Source organism: Gigantopelta aegis, chromosome 1, assembly GCF_016097555.1.
Source record: "Gigantopelta aegis isolate Gae_Host chromosome 1, Gae_host_genome, whole genome shotgun sequence".
NCBI classification, from domain to species: domain Eukaryota; kingdom Metazoa; phylum Mollusca; class Gastropoda; order Neomphalida; family Peltospiridae; genus Gigantopelta; species Gigantopelta aegis.
In genome coordinates, this window is record NC_054699.1 from 14,453,240 (window position 1) to 14,467,242 (window position 14,003).

Sequence of the window (14,003 nt, forward strand, 5' to 3'; positions counted from 1 at the left end):
GAAAGTGCGGTGAAGTTGCACTTACGAAGCAAGAAGCACAAATAAATGTGCAAATTTTGGTGACCAAAAGTTACAATTACTTCATATTTCGACACATCTGGGTTATCGGCGACTTATTATTTGCATCTAGTGGATTATATTATATGTGTACTTAAAAATTAAAGTCCTTGAAAATAAAAATGTGCTTAAAAGTGCTTTAAACGTCCTTGAAAAACAGCAACAACAACCTTCAAGCCTGTATGAACCATGATCCTGCTGATTATCTCAGTCGACATCTAGTACAACAGAACGTAAGCGGTCATGGAGAGAAAATTGCAGAGGAATACATCAATTATATCAGGGCGCAAAGCAGTGTTTTATATTTACTCGCTAGCCAACTCGAGAATATTATTCGACAGGCAACACATTAGGTGCATGTATTAGTATTTAACTTTAAACACCAACCGGTAGCAATTCAATAGACTGTTTTAAGTTTAACCTTTAGATCTGTGACAGGATTAGTATTTAAAAAAAAAATTTTTTATCTTTGAACACCAACCTGTAGCAATGCAATAGACTGTTTCAAGTTTAACCTTTAGATCTGTGACAGTATTAGTATTTAAAAAATGGGTTTTTTTTATCTTTGAACACCAACCTGTAGCAATGCAATAGACTGTTTCAAGTTTAACCTTTAGATCTGTGACAGTATTAGTATTTAAAAAATGTTTTTTTTATCTTTAAACACCAACCTGTAGCAATGCAATAGACTGTTTCAAGTTTAACCTTTAGATCTGTGACAGTATTAGTATTTAAAAAATGTTTTTTTATCTTTAAACACCAATCTGTAGCAATGCAATAGACTGTTTCAAGTTTAACCTTTAGATCTGTGACAGTATTAGTATTTAAAAAATGGGTTTTTTTTATCTTTAAACACCAACCGGTAGCAATGCAATAGACTGTTTTAAGTTTCACCTTTAGTTCTGTGACAGTATTTTCGTCTGACTTTGTCTCAAAAGCATTAAATTGAGTTTTGCTATTGTAGACTGGTGAACTGGTGGCTTCAGTGTTCTTATGTGACCACGACTTTCACCTTGTGAACGAATGTTTTCACGTTAACATTTGTTAGATCCTGCAGCAAAATCAGTAGTACTTAACTGACACCCGCTTTATGACAGTATTCCCAATACATGTCATTTGCATTTTTATCATATCTTAGAAATTCGAAATCTAATTGTTGATGTAAGTTGGGGTGTCGTTAAACATTCGCTCATTCATTCATTCGAAATCTAATAACCAGGATTCCCAAAATGAACGCTCTGTTTCAACTGGGTTGTTTGTTGGTTTGGGCTTTTTGTGTGTGTGTGTTTTGTTTGTTTTGTTTTTTGTGTGTGTGTGGGGGGGGGGGGGGGGGGGGGGGGGGGGGGGGGGGGATAGTTTTCGCATCTGTTTGACCACCAGAATCTATAGTCTAAGGTTTCTTTTTTCCAGTCGACATAATTGCTAAACATCCATCTCCAAAGCGTCAATTTATATTAACGGTGTTTTTTTCTACTTTCATTTTCAGTTACTGTAAACCGTTTTTTAATTGGGTTACGTGTACCGACGGCTACGTTTATTAACACTGCGACGTATTTTATTTATTTATTTTTGTCGACTGTATGTTATCGTTACCAACAATACATTAAAAGAAAAAAAAATCTGTTGGCGCTTTTTATTTATTTAACATATTCCCGCCATGTAACATTTAGCTTAACGTTAGGCGCAAACAAACTGGCTACAAAGAGATTGGTCTAAGGCTTTGTGAGAGCTCGTTTACACTTGGAATATATCGGTGTGTCACGAGGCTTTCCGATTGTGGTTAATAAAGAATTCGGAACACCATGATCGTCAAGTCGACCCATGAGCTCCGAGTGTGATATCAGAATACTTCGACAAACTTCGACTATCCGAAACGCGAAAATTTTGATTTACAGTTTCGATCGTCAATAAATGTGTTGTCTGACTGATACAGTAAACACAAATGTGTTACAATGAAAGCTTGATGCTGACAAAATAATCTACTCACAAAAAGGCGAGTGTTTTGCAAATTTAACAGAATTTCACTCGCAGTATTGCGCCCTGTACATTGTAACTACAACTATTCACAAAGCAATGATGATTGATCATGGTATCATCGCAACAATCAATGATGTGACACTTCAGAAAGTAATTGCTGCAATTCAGACTTCAAAATGGCATATTAATGAAACAGGCAACGAAAACCTGGACAAGAAACTGTTTAAGACACTAGAACTGTGTAAAGGTGAACTGTCGCTTGCAACCAACAACCACATTCTCCTAAAAGAAAATTCTCATAAACGTTTCTCAGATTGTATTACCAAAATATCTGTGTCAGCAAGCTATTAACTTGGCATATACTGGTCATCAGGGAATCGTAAAAACTATAGCACTCCTATGAGAACACGTGCGGTTTATCGGCATGCACCAGGCTAGACAAATCACAACTGGTGACTATATACTTGCCATCATGGACGAATATTCGTAGTGGACGTTTTCTCTAGCTAAAGCTTGCCCCAAGGATTGATTTTCTTGAGATTCTTGTCTGAGAAAACATTTACAAAAAGACTTGTGCCAGAAACTATTATTACATGAACTGTGTCCATCAAAAGCAGCTTTTCTCGGTAACATCACTCCATGGACATACATCACCACAGATTCAGCTGGATTGATTTTATGTCCAAAATGTGTACAAAGAAAGTAGACCTCACTTGATACATTTAACAGTTGTAATATTATAATGAAATTACAAGTAATTTGTCGCTGCAAAATACCAGATTTACTTCTGTGTGTGTGTGTGTGTGTGTGTGTGTGTGTGTGTGTGTGTGTGTGTGTGTGGAGTGCACACACACACACACACAATGGACACGGCTGGCTACGAGCCCTAAACAGATCTAATAAAATGGTTCTAAATATAATTATATGATGAGTGGGTATTGTTGTTTTGGGGTGGGGGTTTTAAGTTGGTATTGTTTATTCAACTTTACATGTATGTTGACAATTAAAAATCTGTAAAAATAGGGAATTCTGTTTGATTTACTGAATTTTGTAATTCAGTCCTTTGTTCGGTGATCAAGGAAAATCATCCCTTCTGTGGGCAAATTGTAACTTGTTCAGATATTAAGTCCAAGCCCTGTGACGTCCTGTATAGATTACAATATGAAGTTATAGTAGAGACACAAATAATATATATATATATATATATATATATATATATATATATATATATATATATATATATATATATATATATATATATATATATATATATATATATTCTTCAACAAAAGTAGGGGAACTCTAATAAGAATTTACAATTGCCAAAATTGTAAGGTATATTAGCTATGGGGAATGGTTATATGATAGTAGTGAATTAATTGGGCAAACGTTACAACCGGTAGTTCAGTATTACAGTAGTTTTTATGACCACCAAAGATCTTGAAGGACGATTGGGGTCAGAAGTGAAATTTGAAAGTTCGACGTTTTTTATCAGTAAGTCGCAAATTCAAACAATAAAAATAACAAAAAACAAAACAATGACAACTGTATGATCAACAGAATGAGCAAGATTGACAGAAATAATGTTCCACAGTGATTAATGGACCTTCCTGGAAATTGTCAAAATCGAGAATGACACCCCGGGGCAACTGCGTGATGCATGTGCAAACTATGGAATGTGTTTCGGTGTGTTGATAAACAGACCTGAACGTTCTTTAATAGGATGTATGTGGTCAAAACGTATGTTCGGTCTAATAGTTGATATTAACATTAATATTTCAGGTTCCCCTACTTTTTTTGAAGAGTATATTTTAGTTTAAATTTTGCAAGTCCTTTGTCAGGGCATAATAAATTCCATCACCCGACGCCCGTGGCAAGTGGAATTTTCATGTCGGGTAAGTAATTATGATAACTGCATATGTCGGATGACAAGTGACTAACGTAACACCTAAAACTTATTTTCATGTTGTTACAAATCTCGGTGTAGCATCTATTAGAAATTCGCGAGAAAAAATAAGCAGAGTTACGTTCCCTAACTACTTCCGGCGCGTTCCGGTTACAGGACGAATGGCGAATTACTACAGTTGTTTGTGAATCTTCAGCTGAGATTTATGCATGCCAGTCCCTGGCATCATAAATGTCCCCACTTATGCTTTAAAAATAAAGAATGATACAGGTAAAAATTATGTTGATGAAATTGCGTTATGTTATAACTGACCATGTGTTAAATATAGGAGATGAATCTAGTGAACCCACCCTGATTGTTTTGGTTTTCTTACATGAATTGTTTGTCGTTGTTTTTTTCAAAGCTGCAATCTTGCCTCACATTAATCATCATAATTTCATTTAAACATACAAACACACCTGCTGTTTTTATGAATTGAGTGTGACAGTAACACAGTTGTGATAGATAATAGAAACATATGTTTATTGTGCGTCCCACGGGGAACGCATTTTTTCATACTATGGAATTTACTACAAGTTATTTATTTCTGAGCCGCGTGTTTTCTAAATTACACACACAAATAGTATATTTCTGTTTTCAAAACACTTTTATTTTTATTTTTACGTCCAACCAAACTTAAATTATTTACAAAAACAACAAAACATTTTTGTAGGAGGATGAGACGGACTATATGTAATATTCCGATCAGAACAGTCCCCTCCCCCACGTGCTTTATTATGTTTGTTTGTTTTGTTTTTGAAGGTATTTCCGGTGACGCATGACCCGACCCCTCCCCTAAAAACAACACTAGCCAGTCTAGTCTTCCTCTACACAATTTCCTGCACACGCGCCTGTTTGACTAAATATTTCGTTTACTGCAAATCAGTTAGGCCTATATACATTGCATTATAAAGTGTAAACTGTGCAGCAAAATATATAATTTAACCTAAAACCATCTACCTATAGTAACAGTATTTGTTTTGTTTACATCACAATATTTGTGTAAACATATTTATGTTAGTCTGGCATGCCGATTATTTAACGTAGGTAGATGACCAACATGTTAAAATGAAGACATTGCTGTATACATGAGTATAACCGTAAGTGGCAGGCAAAACAAAAACCCCTAATCTTTTTAAAATACCCCCATGAACAATGTTACCTCCCCCCCCCCCCCCCCGCAAAAAAAAATTCCAGTGACAACAACAAATCTGCCCCCAAATAAACAAAAGCCTACATAACAAGCCCACACACCAGTACACACGCACAACCAAAAACATAACCCAGACGAACACGCACATTAAAAAAAAAAGTTTTATCTATGTACATATACCAGTGGCGTGGGAAGGTGGCAAGGTGAGGGGCACACGCACGCACACACACACACACACACACACACACGTGTGTGTGTGTGTGTGTGTGTGTGTGTGTGTCTCTCTCTCTCTCTCTCTCTCTCTCTCAAAAGGTCCCTTGCTATAAATGGATACATGCAGCGGGTTTCCTCTCTAAGACTATATGTCAAATCAGATGATTAATAAATCAATGTACTCTAGTGGTGTCGTTAAACAAAACTTCTTTTTTTTCGATCGAGTGTCACCATATATATAGATAGATAGATAGATAGATAGATAGATAGATAGATAGATAGATAGATAGATAGATAGATAATGCAAATCAAGGGCAGATAAGTATGTTTCTAATAGAGTCTATATCCTTTGGAAAGAGCTCAAAGGAGAACTGATTTCCCTAACCCTACATGTTGGAACGATCGGAGCTCTTGCAAATGCGTTAACACACCAAAACGGAAATTGTGTTGAAAAGTTCAATAAAAACGTAGAATTATTCCCCTTTTATTATCGAATGGGGGCGTAAAGCAAGTGCTACTAACGAGTCTATAATTTCCAAGTTCACTCGAACAAAGCATAAATATTATGAACTCTATTCTTATAAAAGTTGCAAGATATTTTAGTTTAGATGTACATAATAAACCTTGTAGCAGAACATACTTAATGCTTTTCAGTACTTTGCAAATGAAAATCTACGTTCGTGTAAAATGAAATGTTTTATTTAACGACGCACTCAACACATTTTATTTATGGTTAAATGGCTTCGAACATATGATTAAAGACCATATAGCTACTGAGAGAGGAAACCCGCTGTCGCCACTTCACAGACTACTCTTTTTCGATTAGCAGCAAGGGATATTTTATGTGCACCATCCCACAGACAGGATAACACATACCACATCTTTTGATATACTGGTCGCGGTGCACTGGCTGGAGCGAGAAATAGCCTAATGGGCCCACCAACGGGGATCGATCCCAGACCGCCAGTGCATCATGCGAAATCTTTACCACTGGGCTACGTCTCGCCTCTTGTAAAATGAATATCTAAGGAGAAGTTAGATTTCATTAGCCTTACGTCATAATCGTCACATCGTGACAAGTTAGATTTCATTAGCCCTACGCCATAATCGTGATGGTGCGATTCCCTCTAAGCATACATGAATATATTCGTGAATTTTGTTCAGCTTTATTAATACTGATTTTAACAAATAAATTATGTTCAATAAATTGAAAAATACAAGGAAGACAGACAGAATTACAATAAACAGTGGATACTACTGAACACATAAATTTAGTACTTCCTAGGTAAGTATTGTAACCTTTTACCAAAATTGTTTATGTGTGCAATTAAACCAATTACTTTCAAGATTATTACATTATTGAGCACTGTATTACATTAAGTACAGTAACAGAATAGGTAACCTTAAATGGAAATTCCTGAGTTTGATAAAAAAAAAAAAATGAAAATGTTATCGACTAATAGACACTTTTTAACGATTGTAATTACATATCAAATATATTTTTCTGCATAAAATATTAGTGGCTGTATATTAAACGTGTTTCTGATCGTTCTAATATTTGGGAAAGGTCAAATTTAATTTTATTTCCTAAAATATGTTTTTGTCGTATGTAAGAAATTATTTGAAGACAAGATCCAGTTTTGGCTTCTTACAAATATTAACACGACCAGAAACACATTGAACAAACAGACACTGATATTCTAAACAAGAAAATATATTTAATATGTAAGTTTAAAGGGACATTCCTGAGTTTGCTGCACTTTTTAAGACTTTATCGATTAACAGAGACTTTTTAACGAGTGTAATTACATATCAAATATATTTTTCTGCATAAAATATTAGCGGCTGTATATTAAACGTGTTTCTGATCGTTCTAATATTTGTACTTGGTTAAATTTCATCTTATTTCCTAAAATATAGTTTTTTCGTACGTAGGAAATTATTTGATGACAAACCCCAGTTTGGGCGTCTTACAAATATTAAGACGATCAGAAACACATTGAATATACAGTCACTGATATTCTAAACAAGAAACTATATTTAATATGCAAGTTTAATGGTAGAAATATTTTGTTAGTCGGAAACATCTTACAGTAACAATGCAGCAAACTCAGGAATGTCCCTTTAATCGTACAAATATTTTATTAGTCGGAAACATCTTACAATGCAGCAAACTCAGGAATGTCCCTTTAAGAAGTATGGGCAAGTGGAAAAAATATATGGGGCAAGTGAATATGTGATTGGCACTTGCCCCGTGACAAGTAATTTTTTTAACAATTTTGAACCCCTGATCTGTGTGTCTATGTTTGTCTGTTACTAATAGTAATTATGTTGATTTCTTACAGGTTCATCACTTGATCTCGCTGGGTCTTCCTCTCATGCAGTTCTAGGAGAGTCTTTTACATTCACCTGTACAGTCAAGCAGGCGGTTGGTCTTGTTCATGCAGTATATTTTCGTAAGACAACATCGTCGAGTGCGTTAGGTACTCTCTACCAAAAAGGTGATTCGTGTGTTTTGTCTGATACTCCAAAACCAGGTTACTTTCCATCATGTGGAAGTGGAACAGATATCAGTTCGTCCAGCACTAAGAACTATACTCTAAAGATCAACAGAGCTGCACACCTTGATGCTACAGATTGGTTTTGTGGACTGGGTAATGGTGAAATAAAGAGTTCGAAATTTAGACTGCAATTATATTGTGAGTAATGGATTTATTTATATAAGAATTGTGTATCGTTTTTATACTAAATTTGTGACTGTAACAGTTATACATCGATAAATGTACCAAACAAAATTACAAACACTTCTATATAGTATACAAAAATGCACACAAATCAGTTTCTAACGTCATTTCCGTGACCGTTTTACGTAAAGACGTTGTCCAATCAGAATAGAGTAAATCATATAACTGGGTGAAATTTGCAATTGTATGACAATTGTTTGCCTGTTTTGTGTCATTTTATTTATGTATGAAACTCACAAATTGTATAAAAATCGCGTAATGTAGCAAAGCGATTTTATACAAAATGTGTGACTGTTATACACCTGACTAAAACCCCGGTAATAAGAAAGGTGCAGAATTAACATCCATTTTTGTTCGGTAGTAAACCTATTGGCGACAATCTTATATTGGTTAATACATTGTTAAAAGTTACTATTTCATTAGCCTGCACTGATAACAAGTTTCTACATTTAGTTTCATCTCTAGGAACATCATTATTTAAATTAAAAAACACGTACCCATACAATATTGTTACTGTTTGTATGATAATAATCTGATTTTAAAAAGAAACAAAACGCAACAGTGCGTTCATCGACTTGACATCATTGAAGTTTACTTGGGGAAGTAAATAAACGTCTGTCATATTCACAGGAACGACAAATCAGCAATTTTTCTCAAGCCAATATGAACGATATCTGGGAGGGGGAGAGAAAAGTCACTCGGTGGGGGCGTAAGCCATATTTTTATCTTTATTTATATGGAGTAGGATGAAAACATTAAAAGTATTGAATGCAGATTAAATTTATAACCAAACAATTTTAGCACTATAACTATTAATTTTCAAGACACAACTACTAAGACATCAGAATTCTTACATTCGTGTTCCAATGATGTTATCTGTTAACATTAGCTCTCTCAGTCACCATTTTGTAATTTTCCTTAACTTATTTATTAGCATTCTTATAAATAAACACAACATGCAGACATTGATAAAACACTGAACAGTTTTTTTGTTTTGAAAAGTTCTGAGTTTAAACTATACCTGTAAATGTTTTTGTTATCAAAACAAGTGACTTTGTTAATATTTAGGGCTGATGCTACAGTTCGTGACTCTCATGCGGAAAAGTATGCTAACTAACAGCCAATTCAGTGAAGGGTAGAACTAGTAATAAAAAGCTAGCTCTTTGCATCTTCTTCTTTATAAACATTGATACATGTATACTTTAGAATCGATTCAAACTGATCTCCTATGTCAAGTACAATACTTTTCTATAAAATTTGGGCAACTGAAAAATTGCATGGGCAAGTTAAAGTGTTGAATAAAAATACTATTCCTATTGACGCTAAATGTTCCAATCAGAAAACAAAGATCATTATTTATTATGTGACATCATTTTCGAGCATTCTTCAGTACCTCATTACAGAGCTTTAGTTGGTGAAAATGCTCACAAATTATGACAATGTTCTAGGGTTGTGTTTCCTTTTAGCCAAAAGCCAATTTTAACTGATGTTAATCAATAATTTTATTAAACTGTCATTTATTGCAAAAACATGTACTATCATCTGCGATATTTAACTGCAACGTGGCAAAAACATTTCTGTTTTTAATTTTACTTTATTAAAAAAATAACCTTTAATGTATTTATATTGTAATTAAAAAAAAAATGTCTTAGATTTGTTTAGGACACAGTAAAGATACACAATTTGCTGGTGTTTTGAAAGTTGTTTTTTGTTCCTTTTTTTCTTAGACGGTCCACAGAATGTAGCACTCGGTTCTGCATCTACAGAAGGAGACAGTCTGACTGTGAACTGCACGGGACAGTGTAAGCCGTCACCATGTTCCTTCTCATGGACAGTCAAACACGACACAGTCTCATCAGGTCCTTTGTTGTCACTGACAGGCATAAGCAGTAATATGAATGGAAATGTGTACATATGTAATGTTACCAACACTGCCATTCAAAACTCTAAAATAATAGGTTTCCAGCTAATGGTTAAAGGTAAGTTATTCTATTTTATTTATTAATTGATAACATTACAGAAGAAGAAGTGTGTTTGTTTAACGATACCACTAGAGCACATCGATTAATTAATCATCAGCTATTGGATGTCACAAATTCGGTAATAGATGACTTCGGAGTTCTAAACTGTGCATGCGCTATATTCCGGAAACAGACCCTATCAAAGTCAATACTTCCTAGAAATGGCTTGTTTACGTTCAAAAGACATTGCCGGTGTCTTTTAAATGGATTGTTATGTAAACAAGACATATATTTTGGTTAAATACTTGAGAGATAAAATTAAAAAAAAAAAATCTTTACCAGAATATCAATAAATATATTAATTTGGAAATCAAGGTTTCTAGTGCGAATGTGAAGGGGCGGTTTCGTGTGTGTGTGTGTGTGTGTGTGTGTGTGTGTGTGTGTGTGTGTGTGTGTGTGTGTGTGTGTGTCTTGTATTGAATTTCGGGGTTGTGCTTTAAAAGTCCTTGAAATTTGTAAATATAGAATTTATGCTTTAAAAGTCCTTGAAGTTTGTGACTAAGTGCCTAGATCTAAATGCCTTAAATTTAAAAACGAAGATCCACTTACAATAAATATAATATATTTCTGTAAAAACTATTAAACACTTTTTGTTGATTTTTCGCTAAAACTTTAAACATAATAATTACAGTACATTTACCGGATGTTGAATTTTGCACACAGGGGAAGTGGCGATATGCTCTAACTTCGCATGTGTTGGCAATTTACTGTTGAATCAGAAAATGAGTGGCAAATGTTTGTTTAACGTGAAGTTGGAAGCTTTCCCACTTTACTGTGACTGGTTACGGCCTTGTACAAATGACAAATGGAAGGCACCATGTGTTTTTGGTGTGATACGTTTTTCATGTAACCAGCATGGGCGAAAGTGCGGTGAAGTGACACCTGTGAAGTGAGAAGCACAAATAAATGTGCAGATTTCAGCGACCTAAAGTTACAATTACTTCATTGTTTGACACATCTGGATCATCGGTGACTTATTAGTTGCATCTGTTGGATTATGTTATATTTCTACTTGAAAAATAAAGACCTTGAAAATAAAAATGTGCTGAAAAGGTGCTTTCAAAAGTTTCAAAAAAATCCCTTTAAGCCTGTATGAACCATGTTCCTGCTAATTATCTCAGTTGACATCCAGTACAACAGAATGTCAGCAGTCATGTAGAGAAATTTGCCGAGGAATACATCAACTAAATATTGTGACTACAACAATTCCAAAAGCAATGACGATTTGTCATGTTATCATCGCAACAAACAATGATGTGACACTTCAGAAAGTAATTGGGCATTCGTTGAGTGATTTTTATGTCCAAAATATAAAATGTAGACCTAACTTGATACATTTAATGGTTGTAATAATATATAATGAAATTACAATTACAACTAATACCAGATTTACTACTTTTTTCGGTGATCACGGAAAATCATCCCCTCTGTGGGCAAATTATGACTTGTTCAGATATTAAGTCTAAGCCCTGTGAAGTCCTGCATAGATTACAATATGAAGTCACAGTAGAGACACAAATAATATATATATATATATATATATACTCTATCAAAAAAGAAACGCATAGGTGATAGGGAAAGAAGAAAAGTGTTTGATTTTACAAACTATCGGGGGGTTTTGTACAATGTTTCTGAATGACCATGTTTGTTATTGTTCCTGGAATGGCACCGCATGCTCCCTAAAATACATTTAACGCATGTTGTGCGACAATTGCAGGAAATCGGCGTGAAATGACCAGATTTTGACGCACGTGAAAGTCGGGGAAAAGATTGGGGGTAGTGATTGGTATTTAAAGCTGCAATGTTCGCAATGATGCCTCATTTCAATTTGGTGTAGACAAGTTACATGATGCCAAGACTAAGACTAAACATTACAGTAGGCTGCCTTCAGTTAGGTAAATCGCAGTCAACATGAACGTCCATCAGAGCACCATTTCACGTCTCTGGGACAGGAACCAACAGTTTCAAACAGTTGAAGACCGGCCCAGAAGTGGAAGACCTCGCATAACAACTGCAGCACAAGATCGCTACATCCGGGTTCTGCACTTGCGTCACCGAACTGCCACAGCAACGAACACTGCTGGACGCATACCTGGTTTGAGAAGAATGTCTGCACAAACCATTCGGAACCGATTTCGAGAAGCTGGTTTATGGGCTAGGAGACCGTATGTTGGCCCCGTCCTGCGACGTCAACATCGACATTTACGTGTACATTTATGTACAGGGGTGGAACTTGGGAAACTGGCGGCGAGTATGGTTCAGCAACGAGTCACGTTTCCTTCTACAGCGACGTGATGGACGACAACGTGTTTACAGACGCCGCAATGAACGTTTTGCCAACAACTGCGTCGCCCAAGTTGACATTCGGTGGAGGGAGTGTTATGATGTGGGGAGCCATCTCATACAAGGCAACCTGACAGCTGTACGCTACCGGGATGAAATTTTTCGCCGTCACATGCTTCCCATTTTGGATCGACAGACAGAACTATTTCAGCAGCACAATGCCAGGCCGCATACGACACATGTAATAATGGATTTTCTACAGAATGTGCTGCCATGGCCATCAAGATCGCCAGATCTCAACTCCATTGAACATCTATGGGAGGAATTGGACAGACGTGTACGCCAGCGTGACCCGGAGCCTCAGAAGCTTCCGCAACTGTCACATGCACTGCAGGAAGAATGGGCTAGGATTCCACGTGTCCAGATTCAGAGACTCATTCAGTCTATGCCAAGGAGATATCGCGCAGTGATTCCTGCTGCTGGTGCCACACAAGGTACTGATTTCAGCGCCCTCATACGACGCTGTTTCGTGACGAAAACGCCTCCACTGTCGTCAGTCCACAGCAGGAACATTGTCACATACTCATGTCAAATTTGACTGTGATACGATCATAAATAACGAACTATGACACTTTGTATTAAAGAGATAATTCCATGAATATTTCACCTATGCGTTTGTTTGGTTTTTTTGACAGAGTATGTCAACATTTTGCAAGCCATCTGTGTCTATGTTTGTCTGTTACTAATAGTAGTTATGTTTATTTTGTACAGCTTTACTTTTTATCACTGGGTCTTCCTCTCATGCAGTTCTTGGCGAGTCTTTTATAATCACCTGTACAGTCAAGCAGGCGGTTGGTCTTGTTAATGCAGTATATTTTCGTAAGACAACATCCTTGAGTGCGTTAGGTACTCTCTACCAAAAAGGCGATAGGTGTGTTTTGTCTGATACTGCAGAACCAGGTTACTTCCCATCCTGTGGAAGTGGAACAGACATCAGTTCGTCCATCACTAAGAACTATACTTTAAAGATCAACAGAACTGCACACCTTGATGCTACAGACTGGTGGTGTGGACTGAGTAATACTGCAATAAAGAGTTCGAAATTTAAACTGCAATTATATTGTGAGTAATGGATTTATTTATATAACACTTGTGTATCGTTTTTATACTACATTTGTGACTGTAACAGTAACAAAAATTACAAACACTTCTATATAGTGTACAAAATACACACAAATCAGTGTCTAACGTCATTTCCGTCACCGTTTTACGTCAAGACGTTGTCCAATCAGAATATAGTAAATGATATAACGGAGTGAAATTTGCAATTATATAACAATTGTTTGTCTTTTTTCTGTGATATTTATTTATGTAAAATACTCATAAATTGTATAAAAATCGTGTAGCGTAGCGAAGCAATTTTATACTAAATGTTTTACTATCTGACTAAAATTCCTATAATGAGAAAGGTGCTGAATTACCATCCTTCTTTTTGGGGTACTAAACCTATTGGTGACTATCTTATATTGGTTAATACATTGTTAAAAGCTACTATTTCATTAGCCTGCACCGATAACAAGTTTCTACATTTACTTTCCACTCTAGGTGCA

The 14,003-nt window shown here is 35.7% G+C and overlaps 1 protein-coding gene across 1 annotated transcript in view; it reads left to right on the plus strand.

Moving 5' to 3' along the window:
• The window catches only part of LOC121390128, a 35,814-nt gene that overhangs the window by 7,461 nt on the left and 14,350 nt on the right, over positions 1-14,003 (plus strand). The window contains exons 4-6 of the mRNA XM_041521903.1: positions 7,691-8,044; positions 9,817-10,068; positions 13,165-13,515. Coding sequence (XP_041377837.1) covers positions 7,691-8,044; positions 9,817-10,068; positions 13,165-13,515 — 957 coding nt within the window. The remainder of the gene's footprint in view (positions 1-7,690; positions 8,045-9,816; positions 10,069-13,164; positions 13,516-14,003) is intronic.